Source organism: Nasonia vitripennis, chromosome 3 (genome assembly GCF_009193385.2).
Source record: "Nasonia vitripennis strain AsymCx chromosome 3, Nvit_psr_1.1, whole genome shotgun sequence".
NCBI lineage: Eukaryota > Metazoa > Arthropoda > Insecta > Hymenoptera > Pteromalidae > Nasonia > Nasonia vitripennis.
This window is the reverse complement of record NC_045759.1, coordinates 13,798,631-13,811,920: the sequence shown is the minus strand read 5'-3', so window position 1 is coordinate 13,811,920 and position 13,290 is coordinate 13,798,631. Positions and strand designations below refer to the sequence as shown.

The 13,290-nt window shown below is 54.0% G+C and overlaps 1 protein-coding gene across 6 annotated transcripts in view; it reads left to right on the top strand.

Annotated features, from left to right (window-relative positions):
- Window positions 1-12,983, top strand: part of LOC100117176 (ecdysone-induced protein 75) — a 134,138-nt gene extending 121,155 nt beyond the window's left edge. For 5 of the 6 annotated variants that reach the window (XM_031927953.2, XM_031927954.2, XM_031927955.2 and 2 more), the window contains exons 3-5: window positions 4,765-4,909; window positions 7,545-7,786; window positions 7,883-12,983. In XM_031927953.2, coding sequence (XP_031783813.1) covers window positions 4,765-4,909; window positions 7,545-7,786; window positions 7,883-9,952 — 2,457 coding nt within the window. In that variant the 3' untranslated portion in view covers window positions 9,953-12,983. Of the gene's footprint in view, window positions 1-4,764; window positions 4,910-6,713; window positions 7,247-7,544; window positions 7,787-7,882 lie in introns of those variants that run through there. The other variant, XM_031927956.2, reaches the window with a different exon arrangement.
- Window positions 12,984-13,290: the final 307 nt, after the last annotated feature.

The window sequence follows — 13,290 nt, the reverse complement described above, 5'->3', positions numbered from 1 at the left end:
GGAAAGCAGCCCATTAATCACATCCCCTTGCGTTCTATATAGCGGCGGGAAAATCGTGTTGTGCTGAGCGCGAGGGGTGAAAGGAAGCTCTCTCAGAGTAGGGGAGAGCGCGCGCGCGCCCTTTATCGATTTCACCTGGAATGACCGAGTTTCCAGCGCGGCGCTCGTATAAGCTCCTCTAGCCAATGTATTCTATTTCGGAGGCTATCTCTCTGTCTCCTTCTGAATTTATACTCGGGATACGCGCGCGCGGCAGCGATAATATTAATACGTTTCGCGCTCTCGTAATAATAGTCGACCGGGCTGGACGTTTTTAGCCGGGAAAATCGGAGAGAGAGGGTTATTCGGACCTAGCGGTCTTTGCTCTCCTCTGGAGAGTATATAGTATACGAGACACACACACACACACACACACACATACACACTCGAGGGGGGAAGAGAACGCGGAAGAGAGTTTTAGTCGCGACGACGTCGAGAGCGGGTATATCTTTAAAGCGAAGACCGAAGACTAGGTCGCTCGGTCGCACGACTGTTGCGCACCTATTTCGCGCGCTCTCCGGCTATATACTCATGGTCGAGTCTATCCGCGCTAGCGAGCGAGCGACCCATATTTGGGAAGATCGTATTAGTGCACCGCCGACTTACTCGGCTGGCCGAAACGCAGCCCGCTGCTGACAAAAAAGCGAGAGTACGCGATGCGTCTCCTCCTCCGCGCGCGGAACGTTCCAGAGAGAGCAACGCACTCTCGGAGAGGAGGAAAGAGAGAGAGAGAGAGAGAGAGAGAGAGAGAGAGAGAGAGAGAGAGAGAGAGAGAGAGAGAGAGAGAGAGAGAGAGAGAGAGAGAGAGAGAGGGTTGAAATCAGGCGCGAAGGGGTGCATTAACCCTCCGGTCGTCGACCTCGCGCTGCAGCGCGCTGCTGCTGCAGTTACGTCACGTGCTCTCTCTCCCTCTCTCCTCTCCTACTCTGTTCCCCCCTCCTCCACCCCGGCCTCGTCACTTTTGATGTCGTAACGAGTCGTGATCTCATTTTCATTTGATTGCGAGTATATAGCAGCGCTAGTCGGCCGTGCGCGTGTATTTCGGGCTGCGCGAGCGCGAGCGCGGGGTTACTGACCCTTCGAGCGAATCTACTTTGGAATCGGGTCAGCCACTTATTATTGCGGTAGGTGTTCGCGGAGAAGCACTCGTATATCTCTCCGCGCGCTGCGCGAGCGAGGCCGGTTCAGATAACGCGCGTATTATACTCTCCGTTTTACTCGTGCTGCAGCGACGCTCTCTTATCTGCGGAGGCTCGTTTCTTTTCCTCGCACGACGTCCCCCGAAAAAATCCGGGTCACGATGTCAGCTGCGTGGCGCCCCCGCCTCGTCATAACACGCGGAGACGAAAAACTCGTCGGCTCGTCCAAAAATATTCCACGCATCGGCCCTGCGTACGTCACCGCTGCAGGCGGCCGAGAGAGCGAACGAGAGAGAGAGAGAGAGAGAGAGAGAGAGAGAGAGAGAGAGAGAGAGAGAGAGAGCGGAGGAGGAAAAGAGTGCAATTGCCTCCTCTCGCCATTAGCGCCCAGAGGCCGTTCTCGGGCTCAACGTCCTATCCCCGCTCTCGCTCCGCGCACGGCGTGTAGATATAGCAGTAGCCTAGCTGCAACTAGGCGCTAGTGCAAAATTCTCTCGGGGTCGCAGCTCGCGCCGGTTAATGCCCCCGAGCAGGCAGGCAGGCGGCCAGCGTAATGCCGTTGAGAGCGCATGCGCCCGCGCGAGTGTGTACGTCACCGTTACTCCGTTTCGTTCTCGCTCCTTCTCTCTGTACCTTCTCTTCGAGTGTATTCCCCACTCTCAGCATTCACCTTCTCCTCTCCGTCTTTCTCTCTCCTCTCTCTGTACTGCACGCGGCCGCGCGCGCGCGCTCCGGTCGTTGGCCTCCGCGAGTCGCGTATATAGTCGCGCAGCTAGCGCGCGCTCTTTTACACCCCCTCCCTCTCTCTCATCGAGAAGCGAGTCTATGCTGCAATTCGCGCGAGCGTTGGCCCTAGCGCTTCGATATCGGAGACCCACATCTCGCCCGGCGGATGTGTACCCACCCCCGCAGGATAATAAGCGTGCAAACTACCGCGAGAGAGTGTGACCCGCTTCCGAGGGTGCGACGTCCTCGCGCGACCCTTCGCGTGCCTTCGACGATAAGAATGAAAAAAAAAATCGCCGGAGGACGATTACGCAGCGCCGCGGTGTATCATCGAGCCGTTCACCCCCGTAGTCAACGGGAAAAAGCTCGGCGTCGCCCGGAGGAAAAATCAAAAGGCTCTCGCGAGTGCGTGTACGTGCAGCGAGGCAGGTGCGGGAGTCGAGCTCGTCGACTCTTGAGCCCGGCTCTCTCTCTCTCTCTCTCTCTCTCTCTCTCTCTCTCTCTGTATACGCGATGCAGCCACCGCTGGTCGACGACCCCGTCGTGACCCGTTTGGGGGGATGCAGCGCGACGGAGATCGATGCCACCACCACCACCACCACCACTACTACCCTCCTCTCCCACTGCTCCGTGCGTTCTCTCTCTCTCTCTCTCTCTCTCTCTCTCTCTCTCTCGGGGTTCATCCGGGGGCAGCAACCCCGTCCGGGCGTCGTCCCGGACACGCTCGCGCATCCAGAACTTTCGGATTTTGATGCTTATACATAGAGCGAGCGCGAGTATTTCCAGCAGGATCCACACCTGCATGCAGCTTTTTAAAGCTCGGCTCACCGGCGAGGGAGGGCAACGTCCTCGCTCGGCCCGCGAACAAAGCCGCGCACGGCGACACTCGTGAAGGCATTCAATTACGAATTCTAATCCTAAGACTCGCGCCTGCGAGCCAATTAGCATTCGATGCAGGCGCTACTGCTGCCGCGGCTGCATCGACGTGTCCCATTTCTCTCGCAGGACAAAAGAGCAACGATCTAACGGTGGCTGCAGTGCACAGCTTAGCAGGCGCGCATCGTCGTCGCCGTCGTCCTGCGCTCGGAGCTGCAACGGTATACCTCGCTTCTTATACACACCGACTACTGCTAGGCGAGGTCGCGAGAACGTTCTGGCCTGCTAGCGCTCTTTCGCGTGCGTGTGTGTGTGTATCTGTACACGCGTTGCGAAAACTCGAAATACCTCGGCGGCTCTCGCGCATACGGCGTTTTGAGAAACAACATTTTTTTGGCCCGCCGCGAGCTTGCGACACGCGCTTGCCTGCCTGCTTTATTATAACACGCCGTGTGTACGTAAAATTTCGCCGATATAATACGTAACGTAACGATCGCGCGAAAAAGGAACTTGCGACACGGACCGAGATCCCCGCGCTCTCGCGCTTGCACAACGTCGAATTCCCGAAAGAAACAACCGCCGCTGCCGCGTAAGAATTGTGCAAGCTCATCACAACACGAGCAACCCCGTCTTCGAAAATCCGCGACATAGTCTATACGATATACGCGCGCACAGTAGACGTATACGCAGCGGTTACGTAACGAGCCTTGCCCCCTACCACTGCTACTGATATATCTCGTTGCTGCACGCCGTGAGGTCGTTGACCGAGCCGCGGCGCTTCCCCTCCCCCGCCACCGCGCGAGCTCATCTACCCTCGAGCTTTTTCGGCCGCGAGCGCAGGGGAAGATTCCGAGAATAGTTTTTCCTAGAGCGCAAAAAGGGAAAAAGGAGCAGCCGCTCGCGCGCTCTGCCAATGCGCTCTCTCTCTCTCTCTCTCTCTCTCTCTCTCTCTCTCTCTCTCTCTCTCTCTCGTTATAATTATACGCATCCCGCGCGAAAAGCGAACCGAAAATTTTCCAGAGCTACGGAAAGGGGGCATTAATCACGCTTAAATTTTCGTTAAGCTCGGCTTAGACACACGCGCACGCCCCGATCAATCCACCGCCACCCCCGCACACACGGACCTTCGAAAAAAGGGAGACCCTCGATAAAGCAACTCTCCCCCTCGCACACACACACACAGACAGACACACAGGCACACTGCAGCAGCAGTCTCTAATCGCGATAGAGAAGTGGGGGCGAGGACACACGAGCGAGCGAGCGAGCTTTCCGTCCGCGCGAGGAGGGAGAAAAAGAGAGCGAGGCAAAAGAGAGAGACGGCTGCGGCAGTCGTGCGCGCAGGGACTCTCACTTTCACGCGGTGAACTGCGGGTGAACGTCCGGGAATTGGGTCAGAGGGCCCCCACCTCAAGCGAGCAGCTCGGCAGCGCGAGGCTGTGTGTGCCGTTGCGCGAGAACGAGCGAGAGAGAAAGAGCTATAGCAGGCGTACGTGCTCTCTTTCTCTGTCTCCCGCTGCTGCTACTGCTGCTGCTGCTGCGACCGCCGCAGCCGCGCCAGTCCACACTCAAGCTCCGCAACAAACGGTCGCGCGCGCATTGTCGCTCCGCTCGCTCACACACTTGCAGCGAGAGAGACAGATAGTCACGTACACAAGAGAGATGTGTGATTAACCCGTGCGATTGATCGAAGCCTGTTGTGATTTCACATTTGTTCGTGCGATATAACCGATAGAGAAAAAGAGAGATAGAGAAGTGCGATTATCGTACGACGAGAAAAAAAAGTACAGGGACACGCAAGCAGAACCGCGAAAGAGAGAAAACAAAAAGTTCCACTAGTTTTCCCATGGGGTGCCTGTGCGAATGTGACCTGGCCTGCAGCAGCAGTCCCGCGCTAAGCTCGGGCTCGACTGGCTCGGGCTCGTCCTCCGACAGCGACACTGGCAACCTGACTGACGAGGGCTTCGGCGATTCTGCTTCTTCTCAGGGCTTCTTCAGGCGCAGCATCCAGCAGAAAATCCAGTACCGGCCCTGCACCAAGAACCAGCAGTGCAGCATACTCAGAATCAACAGGAACCGCTGCCAGTACTGCCGGCTCAAGAAGTGCATCGCCGTCGGCATGAGTCGTGATGGTGAGTACTCGCTTATACTTTTTCAATATCAAAATATCAGCTTGTCCCCCTTTGTACGCGGATAAAGGACAGGTCGAGAGAAACTTTTTTTCGGCGCGACGTTAACCTCGGAGCGTTGCTCAAGACGCTTACGCTCGCGAGAAAAAGAAGGCGATATTCGCGCGGAGGTCAGAGCGCTCTCTGGCCTTTTTCTTCCTCGCTCGAGCAGTTAGGCAGAAAGAGCGGGGGCAGGCGAGAAAAAGTTGGTTTTGGAAATTGGGGTTGTCGGGGCATCGACCGTTTACGCAACTTGCACGCGAGTAGTCTTTCTCTCGTCGCTGCTGGCGCGTCGAGAGTGTCGCAACTCGCGGGCGAAAGTGGACGCGAGAAAGTATACCACTCGATCGACGATTTCGTTTATTTTCTTCTCCTACTCGGCTGCCGAGAATCGCGCGAAAACTTCGAGTCCCGCTGCGTGAGAAAATTCGTAAGAGGACGACGCTGGAATCGATTGCTCAACGCCTCCGCGATAACAATTACGCGTGACCCAGTAATTCTCGCTACAACAAAAACAACGACGCCACTCTCCGAAGAGAAACAAACTTCCCCCCTAGAGACAGAGAAACGCAAACGAGTCTAAAAAGCCCCGCCGAAATCCAGAAATAGCCTCTAATCATCGATCCTTTCGCGACTCCGCTCTCTCTCTCTTTCTCTCTCTCTCTCTCTCTCTCTCTCTCTCTCTCTCTCTCTCTCTCTCTCTCTCTCTCTCTCTCTCTCTCTCTCTCTCTCGATGCCTCCCGTCTTTCGCGCGCATATAACGTCCGCGGGGTCAATAGTCGGTCGTTGCTCGGCTTGCAAGTGGTTCCGTCAGTGGAAAGAGAGTACCGCTACGCGCCGCTACGTCCTCGCACACTTTTCCTCCCCGCTCTCGTTCTCTTTCCCTTCGTTCTCTCGTCCCCACCCCGGGCAGCGATTTCCCCCAGCGTCGACCATGCCCCCACTACCGAGGCTTCTCCCACTTGGCGCGCGGGAGACCGACCGGTGGCGCCTCCGCGAGCGCCCGACGGAGACCTCGCGAACCCGCGCAGAGCGGCTGACTATCGCGCGGCCTCTTCTACTGCGCGCCGCGGCTCACTCGTCCTTCAAACGCCGAGCCGCGAGGAGCTCGAGAGCCGATGAGAAGCTCGATTGATGCATGCGGTTTTTTTTCGGGTGATGATCGATGCTGAGGATTTTTCTTTCTCGGAAAATAACGATTTTGGTCTTTTAATAGATAGAATTGGAAAATGTGCAGATTTGAAATTATCTACGAGGGCAGGAAATAGCTCAGTGGAATCGGACGAGTTCAGTCGGCCGTAAATGAAAAACTGCGCGTAATGGGGAAACAATAGAGTCACTGCAAAACGCGTAAAGTGAAATCCGAACTTTCTCCAGCGTCCGCGGCATTATTCTTCTTAATCAAATTTCTCCTCGCTCGCGCGAATTTAAACTTTTCCGCGCCAACCATCTCCCTCTATAACTCTCTCTCTCTCTCTCTCTCTCTCTCTCTCTCTCTCTCTCTCGCTCTCTCTCTCTATCTCTCTCTCTCTCTCTCTCTCGCTCTCCACCCACACAGACACAGGCACGCGCTCGGATCATAGCGCGTATACCCCCGCGCGCTGCGGCGGCTATCGTCTCAACCAAGTTCAAGGCCAAACGCTCGGCGCGCGCGGCGCAAAGGCCGCCTGCTCTCTCTCTCCCCCCCTACATGAGTGCGTGCGCGACGACGAGGGAACGGGTGGTGGGGGAGAGGAGACTACCGCCGCGCGGCGCGCGACTGGTGGGGGTCGGCTGTTGAACGCTACTCGCGGTATGTCAGTCAGTCGGCGGTGATGCTGTCTCGCGTGAGCACGCCTCGTACCTGCGCTCCTCGAGTGCCGAGGAGTTATTGAGAGAGAAGAAGATTGTCGCGTGCGCGAGTACAACACACATCAACTCTACTAATATTACTACTACTACTGTGAACGTACACCAAAGTGGCCAGTACAAGAGCAGTTGTACGCATTATTGTTCCTTCGTCGACTTTGTGCTTTCTCGTGTGTGCCATTGTTGTTAATTTTCGTTCATGTGACTGCGAGAGCGAGAGATAGACGAGAAATAGATAGCTAAGACGAGCATCGGATACTAGCACGCTGGTGTCGGTGTTCGCGTAAGAGAGAGAGAGAGAGAGAGAGAGAGAGATTTTCTTCGGCCAGTGCTTAATAAAGTACTTCAACATTTCACCGAAATTCGAAAAACAGCTCATGCCCGCCGTCATGGGGGACGAGCTGCCGATCCTCAAGGGGATCCTCAACGGAGTCGTCAACTACCACAATGCACGTAGGTGTCAACGACCTCCACGCCACCAAGCGAATTTTCCACGCGCGAACCCTTGCCTTTTCCACGTGCTCTACTACTTGCCGTCCGCGAGTGTCTGGCTACGGCCGACACTTTCTACTGCGACACTTTCGCGCTCGCTCGAGAAAGTCGCGCGCGACTCTCACTTTCTCCCGCGCTCGAGCTCTCGCGTCCTTTATCCGTACAAACCCTGTACCCGTTAAAAAAAATTTTTTAAAATATTTTCAAAGCGGAGGCGAAGTGACTAAAGGCGAATTCGTTCTTGTGCTTTTTGTTACAGCGGTGCGATTCGGCCGTGTGCCCAAGCGCGAGAAGGCCAGGATTCTGGCGGCCATGCAGCAGAGCTCGCACAGCCGATCGCAAGAGAAGGCTGTGGCAGCCGAGCTCGAGGACGAGCAGCGTCTGCTCGCCACAGTTGTGCGCGCTCACTTGGACACGTGCGACTTCACCCGTGATAAAGTCGCCCCGGTGCTCGCGCGCGCCCGTGAGACGCCCAACTACACGGCCTGCCCGCCAACTCTGGTGAGTAACAGCACTTTTGTGGAGAAAAAAAACGTATTTTTTATTTCGTCGCAACAATCGACTAACCGATCCTTCTCCCTGTGCTTGATGTTGCAGGCGTGCCCGCTGAACCCCAACCCACAGCCTCTGACCGGCCAACAGGAGCTCCTCCAGGACTTCTCCAAGAGGTTCTCGCCGGCGATCCGCGGCGTCGTTGAGTTCGCCAAGCGGATCCCCGGCTTCAGCCTGCTGGCCCAGGATGACCAAGTGACGCTCCTCAAGGCCGGAGTCTTCGAGGTTCTCCTCGTGCGACTGGCCTGCATGTTCGACGCCCAGACCGCCAGCATGATCTGCCTGAACGGCCAGGTGCTCAAGCGCGAGTCCATCCACAACAGCAGCAACGCTCGCTTCCTCATGGACTCGATGTTCGACTTCGCCGAGCGCGTCAACTCGCTCCGGCTCTCGGACGCCGAGCTCGGGCTCTTCTGCTCGGTCGTCGTGATCGCGGCCGACAGGCCCGGACTCCGCAACACCGAGCTCGTCGAGCGCATGCACAACAAGCTGCGCAGCGCCCTCCAGACCGTCCTCGCCCAGAACCACCCGCAGCACCCGGACATTCTGCGCGAGCTCCTCAAGAAAATACCCGACCTGAGGACCCTCAACACTCTCCACTCCGAGAAGCTCCTCGCATTCAAGATGACCGAGCAGCAGCAGCAGCTGCAGGCTCAGCAGCAGGCCCAGCAACAGGCCCAGCAACAGCAGCAACATCACTGGCCCATGGACTGCGACGAGCCCGTCGGCTCCTGGGGATCGGCCTCGGACGTCGCCCTCGACGAGGCCGTCAAGAGTCCCCTCGGCTCGGTCTCCAGCACCGAGAGCACCTGCAGCGGCGAAGTCGCCAGCCTGACCGAGTACCAGCAGCACGTGGTCGCCAGCGGACACCACGCATCGAGCGCTCCCCTGCTCGCGGCAACGCTCGCCGGCGGGCTCTGCCCCCACCGCAGAAGAGCCAACTCCGGCAGCACGAGCTCCGGAGACGACGAGCTCCACCGCGCCAGCCTGGCCAAGACGCCCCAGCCGCCTCAATGCCCGCGCTTCCGCAAGCTCGACTCGCCGAGCGACAGCGGCATCGAGTCCGGCACCGAGAAGCCCGACAAGCCCGCTAGCAGCAGCACCAGCAGTGCACCCACCAGCGTCTGCTCGAGCCCCAGGTCCGCCGAGGACAAGGAGGTCGAAGACATGCCCGTGCTCAAGCGCGTCCTCCAGGCGCCGCCGCTCTACGACACCAACTCCCTCATGGACGAGGCGTACAAGCCGCACAAGAAGTTCCGCGCGCTGCGGCAGAAGGACAGCGCCGAAGCCGAGCCCGCCGTCGTCAGCGTGCAACACAGCCAGTCTCAGCTGCACCTCCACCTCACCTCGCCCCCGGCCAGGAGCCCGGTCCAGCAGCAGCACCACCAGCAGCCGCATCAGCCACAGCAGCCTCAGCAGCAGCAACCCAGTCAGCCGCAGCATTCGACGCTGCAGTCGGCCCTGCAGAGCCAGTGCCCACAAACGGCCAGCCTGCTGAGCAGTACGCACTCGACGCTCGCCAAGAGCCTGATGGAGAGCCCGCGAATGACGGCCGAGCAGCTCAAGCGCACCGACATCATCCACAACTACATCATGCGCGGCGAGGCCAGCCTCTCGCCGAGGTCCTCGCCCGCCTCGGCCTGCTCGCCCTCTCCCGCTGAGCAGTGCGCCTCCACCACGACCATAACCGCCCGTTCGTCGCCCATCCACCACCAGCAACAGCAGCAGCAACATCATCAGGGCCTTCTGCAGTGCGCCTCGCAGTCGAGCTACGCGCAGCAGAGGTGGCCGACGTCGGTCATCACGACGACGACGGGGGCGAGACAACAACAGCAACAGCACCAGCAGCAGTCTTCCCCGGACTACCTGGCGGCGTCGCCCTCGAGCTCGCCGAGGTACCTCTCGGCCGCGGCGACGAGTAGCACGAGCACGAGTCCCAGGCCCACCTCGAGCGGCAGCGCTCACCTCGTGCTCCCGAGCAACATGGTCGAGCTGCAGGTCGACATCGCCGACAGCCAGCAGCCGCTGAACCTCTCGAAGAAGTCGCCGTCCCCCTCGCCCAGGCCGCTCATGCCCCAGGGCTCAACGTGCAAGGCCCTCTCGCTCGAGGCGTAGTGCCGTCGTCGCGATCCTCCAAGAGATCGTCTGACCCACCTAGAAGAGGCTCGCCGGCCCTCGTCCAGCCTCGCGAACGAACGCGTCGAGGGGGGCGGCAGCCGCCGTGGATGAAGACACAAGCAAACAAACACACATATATCTCCACATATATGATTAAAGTGCCAGGACGCTCTGAGCGCGTTATACAAACCAAATAATTTATTATTTAAACGGAAGAGGAGAGGAAGAAAGCTACTGCTTCTTCGACGAGGGACGAGCTGAGCGGATGAGAGGAGATGGGCGCCCCCGTGTCGCCGCCGAGAGCGGATCGAGAGGAGCGGTCGTTGAAAACGGCGAGAAGCTAGCTCGCCTCGGCGGGACAGAGGACGGGATGTATCAGTGCAAAATTACACGAGTCGGACGCTATCGCGATATTAAAAGTGCCGACGTGACGAAAAGGGGACGCGGGAGGAAAGAGTGTGTTTTCTGTTCTCTCCGGGAGTCCACCTTTGGAGGAGGAGGAAAAATTAGTAATAACGAGCCCATCCATCCAACCTACTACTACTACTACCCCCATCTCAGACCCGGTCGAGCGTCGTCCGAAGGAGCGGAAGAAGAGGAGGCTCTCGAGCGGAAGCCTCCGCATCGAAGGCGAAGACAAGAGAGAGAGAAAGAGTAATGAATTTTAAGCGTTACTGAAAAATAAAAAGGTTAATAATCTATTACATGTGATAATCATGGAAATCGCGCATCCTGTACAGTCTCCACCTCATTCATCGATCATCTACTCTACTATAATTATTGAATTTTATGCAAGTAATTATGATTATTGTAATATCTCCTAAGGCATAGTGTATAATCGTATAATGAAAAATGATTATATCATCTTGCATGTGCGCGCGATGTACGTATGCGGTGAAGAAAAAAAAGAAGAAGATATTTCTCAGTGTGCCTGTGTCAATGACCGAGTGACTGAGAGCGCGTGTATATATTAAGTGTGAATCGAGTTAAATATATATATTATATATATATAGTATAATCGGAGGAAAAGTCCGAGGCTATATCGACGAGTGCGAAAATTATTAATGAACCCAAAGGGTTCCTGCGTGCGGTTATATGCGAGAGCGCAAGTGAGTGTGTCGGGGCAATCGGACAAACACAGCAAGCAAAATGAAAAAAAAAACAATCCAAAATTCGCGACATGAAGTTTTGTCAAATGAGACTGAACGGCCCACCGCGGCGGCCCCTTCTTTCCCTCCTAATCACCCCTAAACATGCCCACACTCGTATCCATCTACTATGTAACCATCCCTCCTTCACCTGCCATTCCTTACCCAACCCATCCTCCCTTCTCTCTTCTCACCCTAGTTGAAGACACACACGAAACCGAATTCGCGAAGGCAAAATATTACGATGATGATTATAACGCGTGAACCACATTCGAATCAATCTGTATAATACGATTGTATAAGCGGAGGAAAACTAATATGAGAGACAGCAGAAAAAATAAACCAAGCAAAGTGTCTACAAAAAATAGCTCATTAGGAATCTTCGTAGACGTAAATGTTAAAATACACGGAGTATAATTATGTGTCGTGCGTATGCATGCATGTGAGCGAGAGAAAAGCCGAGAGCAGCAGAGAAGGAAGTTATACAAAAAGACGCGTAAGGAGTTTACTTGTAAATAGTAGTCTCGATAAGGCTAGCTCTTAACAAAAATAAGATGAAAAAAAAAACAATTACAAACCTTATAGGCGCGTGACTTTTGCGAGCTACGACGACTTATCCTGTCAATATAACTCCTCGAAGAACCCGGGGCGCGATCCTTTGCTGTCCGCTCAGAAGAGAAACGAGAGACCATCTGATCATTGTGCGCGATTTTTCTTAGCCAAATGTAAGAATTACGCTCTCCTTTCTTTCTGCGACGATTCTTTCCCAAGTTCAATAACAGAACGAGTACACATGCACACGCACATACGCTCATCAAGCAAAGTAATAGGACTCTGTTTCCTCTGAAAGCCCACAGCAAAAAATGAAACTTGTACCCCACCTTTTCCCCCGAACGCTAATGTACTATTTGCTCCTCGATGTATTTATTGTACTTGGAGTCATTCCTGTGTATATCCCTAAAGGTTTGAAGTTAATTAAAGGAAAACGCGATTTGATTGTAAAGTGCAAGAGCGAGTGTGTATGTGTGTGTGTGTGAGAGAGAGAGAGAGAGAGAGAGAGAGAGAGAGAGAGAGAGAGAGAGAGAGAGAGAGAGCGCGAGAGAGATGCGAGAAAAAGAAATTGTAACGAGAATGAGCGAAGCGAAGCCTAGAAACCTGTGCATTATTATATAAAGTGTCCCCCTTTGTACCTTTCGAAAGAAAAGAAAAATAAATCCTGTGTTTCTCGTAATCCGAAAAAATGCCTCTATTGCTCTTTTGATTATATTACCCTCTGTTTCACAACAAACACACAGCAGCCTATCCTTTCCGCTGATCCACAAGCACGATGATCCTGCCCCGTTGTTTATCCCACCTTGTTCCCTTTGCAGTATACCCATGTCTGTGCAGGAAACTAGCGTTGATAAAAATCCTCGTATACTGTTATGCATAAACTACACATAATAATAATTATAGTAAACGATACATAAAGTATGATATATTTCTCTATCCATTAAGGAGGAAGACTACAAAATACAGATGAAAGAAAAAAATGAATGCGCGCGAGCGTATAAAACTTACACGCATATACATATTACACACACAAACTTGGAGTATAAAAAAAAAAGAATTATGAGAAAAAATATACTCAATCCACGATGATAAATGAGAGAGAAAAAAATATTACACGCATAAACATTGTAAACAATTTTGAAAACACGTACAATTGTTGTTTTCTTGGCGAAGAATGAGAGGCAAAAGTAAAAGAAAAAAAAATGAAAACGAGGTATACTCCACGCAATTATACAAAGCAGCCCCGCATATTGCCCAGTGAGCACGTCATTTTGTACGCTTGGGAGTTGTGAGGTCGTCTGAATAAATATGTCTGGTGAATTATAAAACAATCTTCTATTTATTGAAAATATTACATCCTCGTACCTTTTCCTTCCTATACATGCGATACATCGAAAAGTAAAAGAATATGAAAGAAAACAACGTCGAATTTCCATCTCTTGATGTTTGGTTATCACTTTTTTATTTGAATTAAAAAATAATTCAATAAACTTGCAAAGCATTTGAGAAAAATTAAGTTTTTATTTTTGATATACAATTAACGTAACGTCAATTTGATTTTCTTCTTTTTCAAAACGTACATTAAATAAGAGCAAACTCTCGACGAAGTCAAACTTCAACACCAATGTGAGGAGA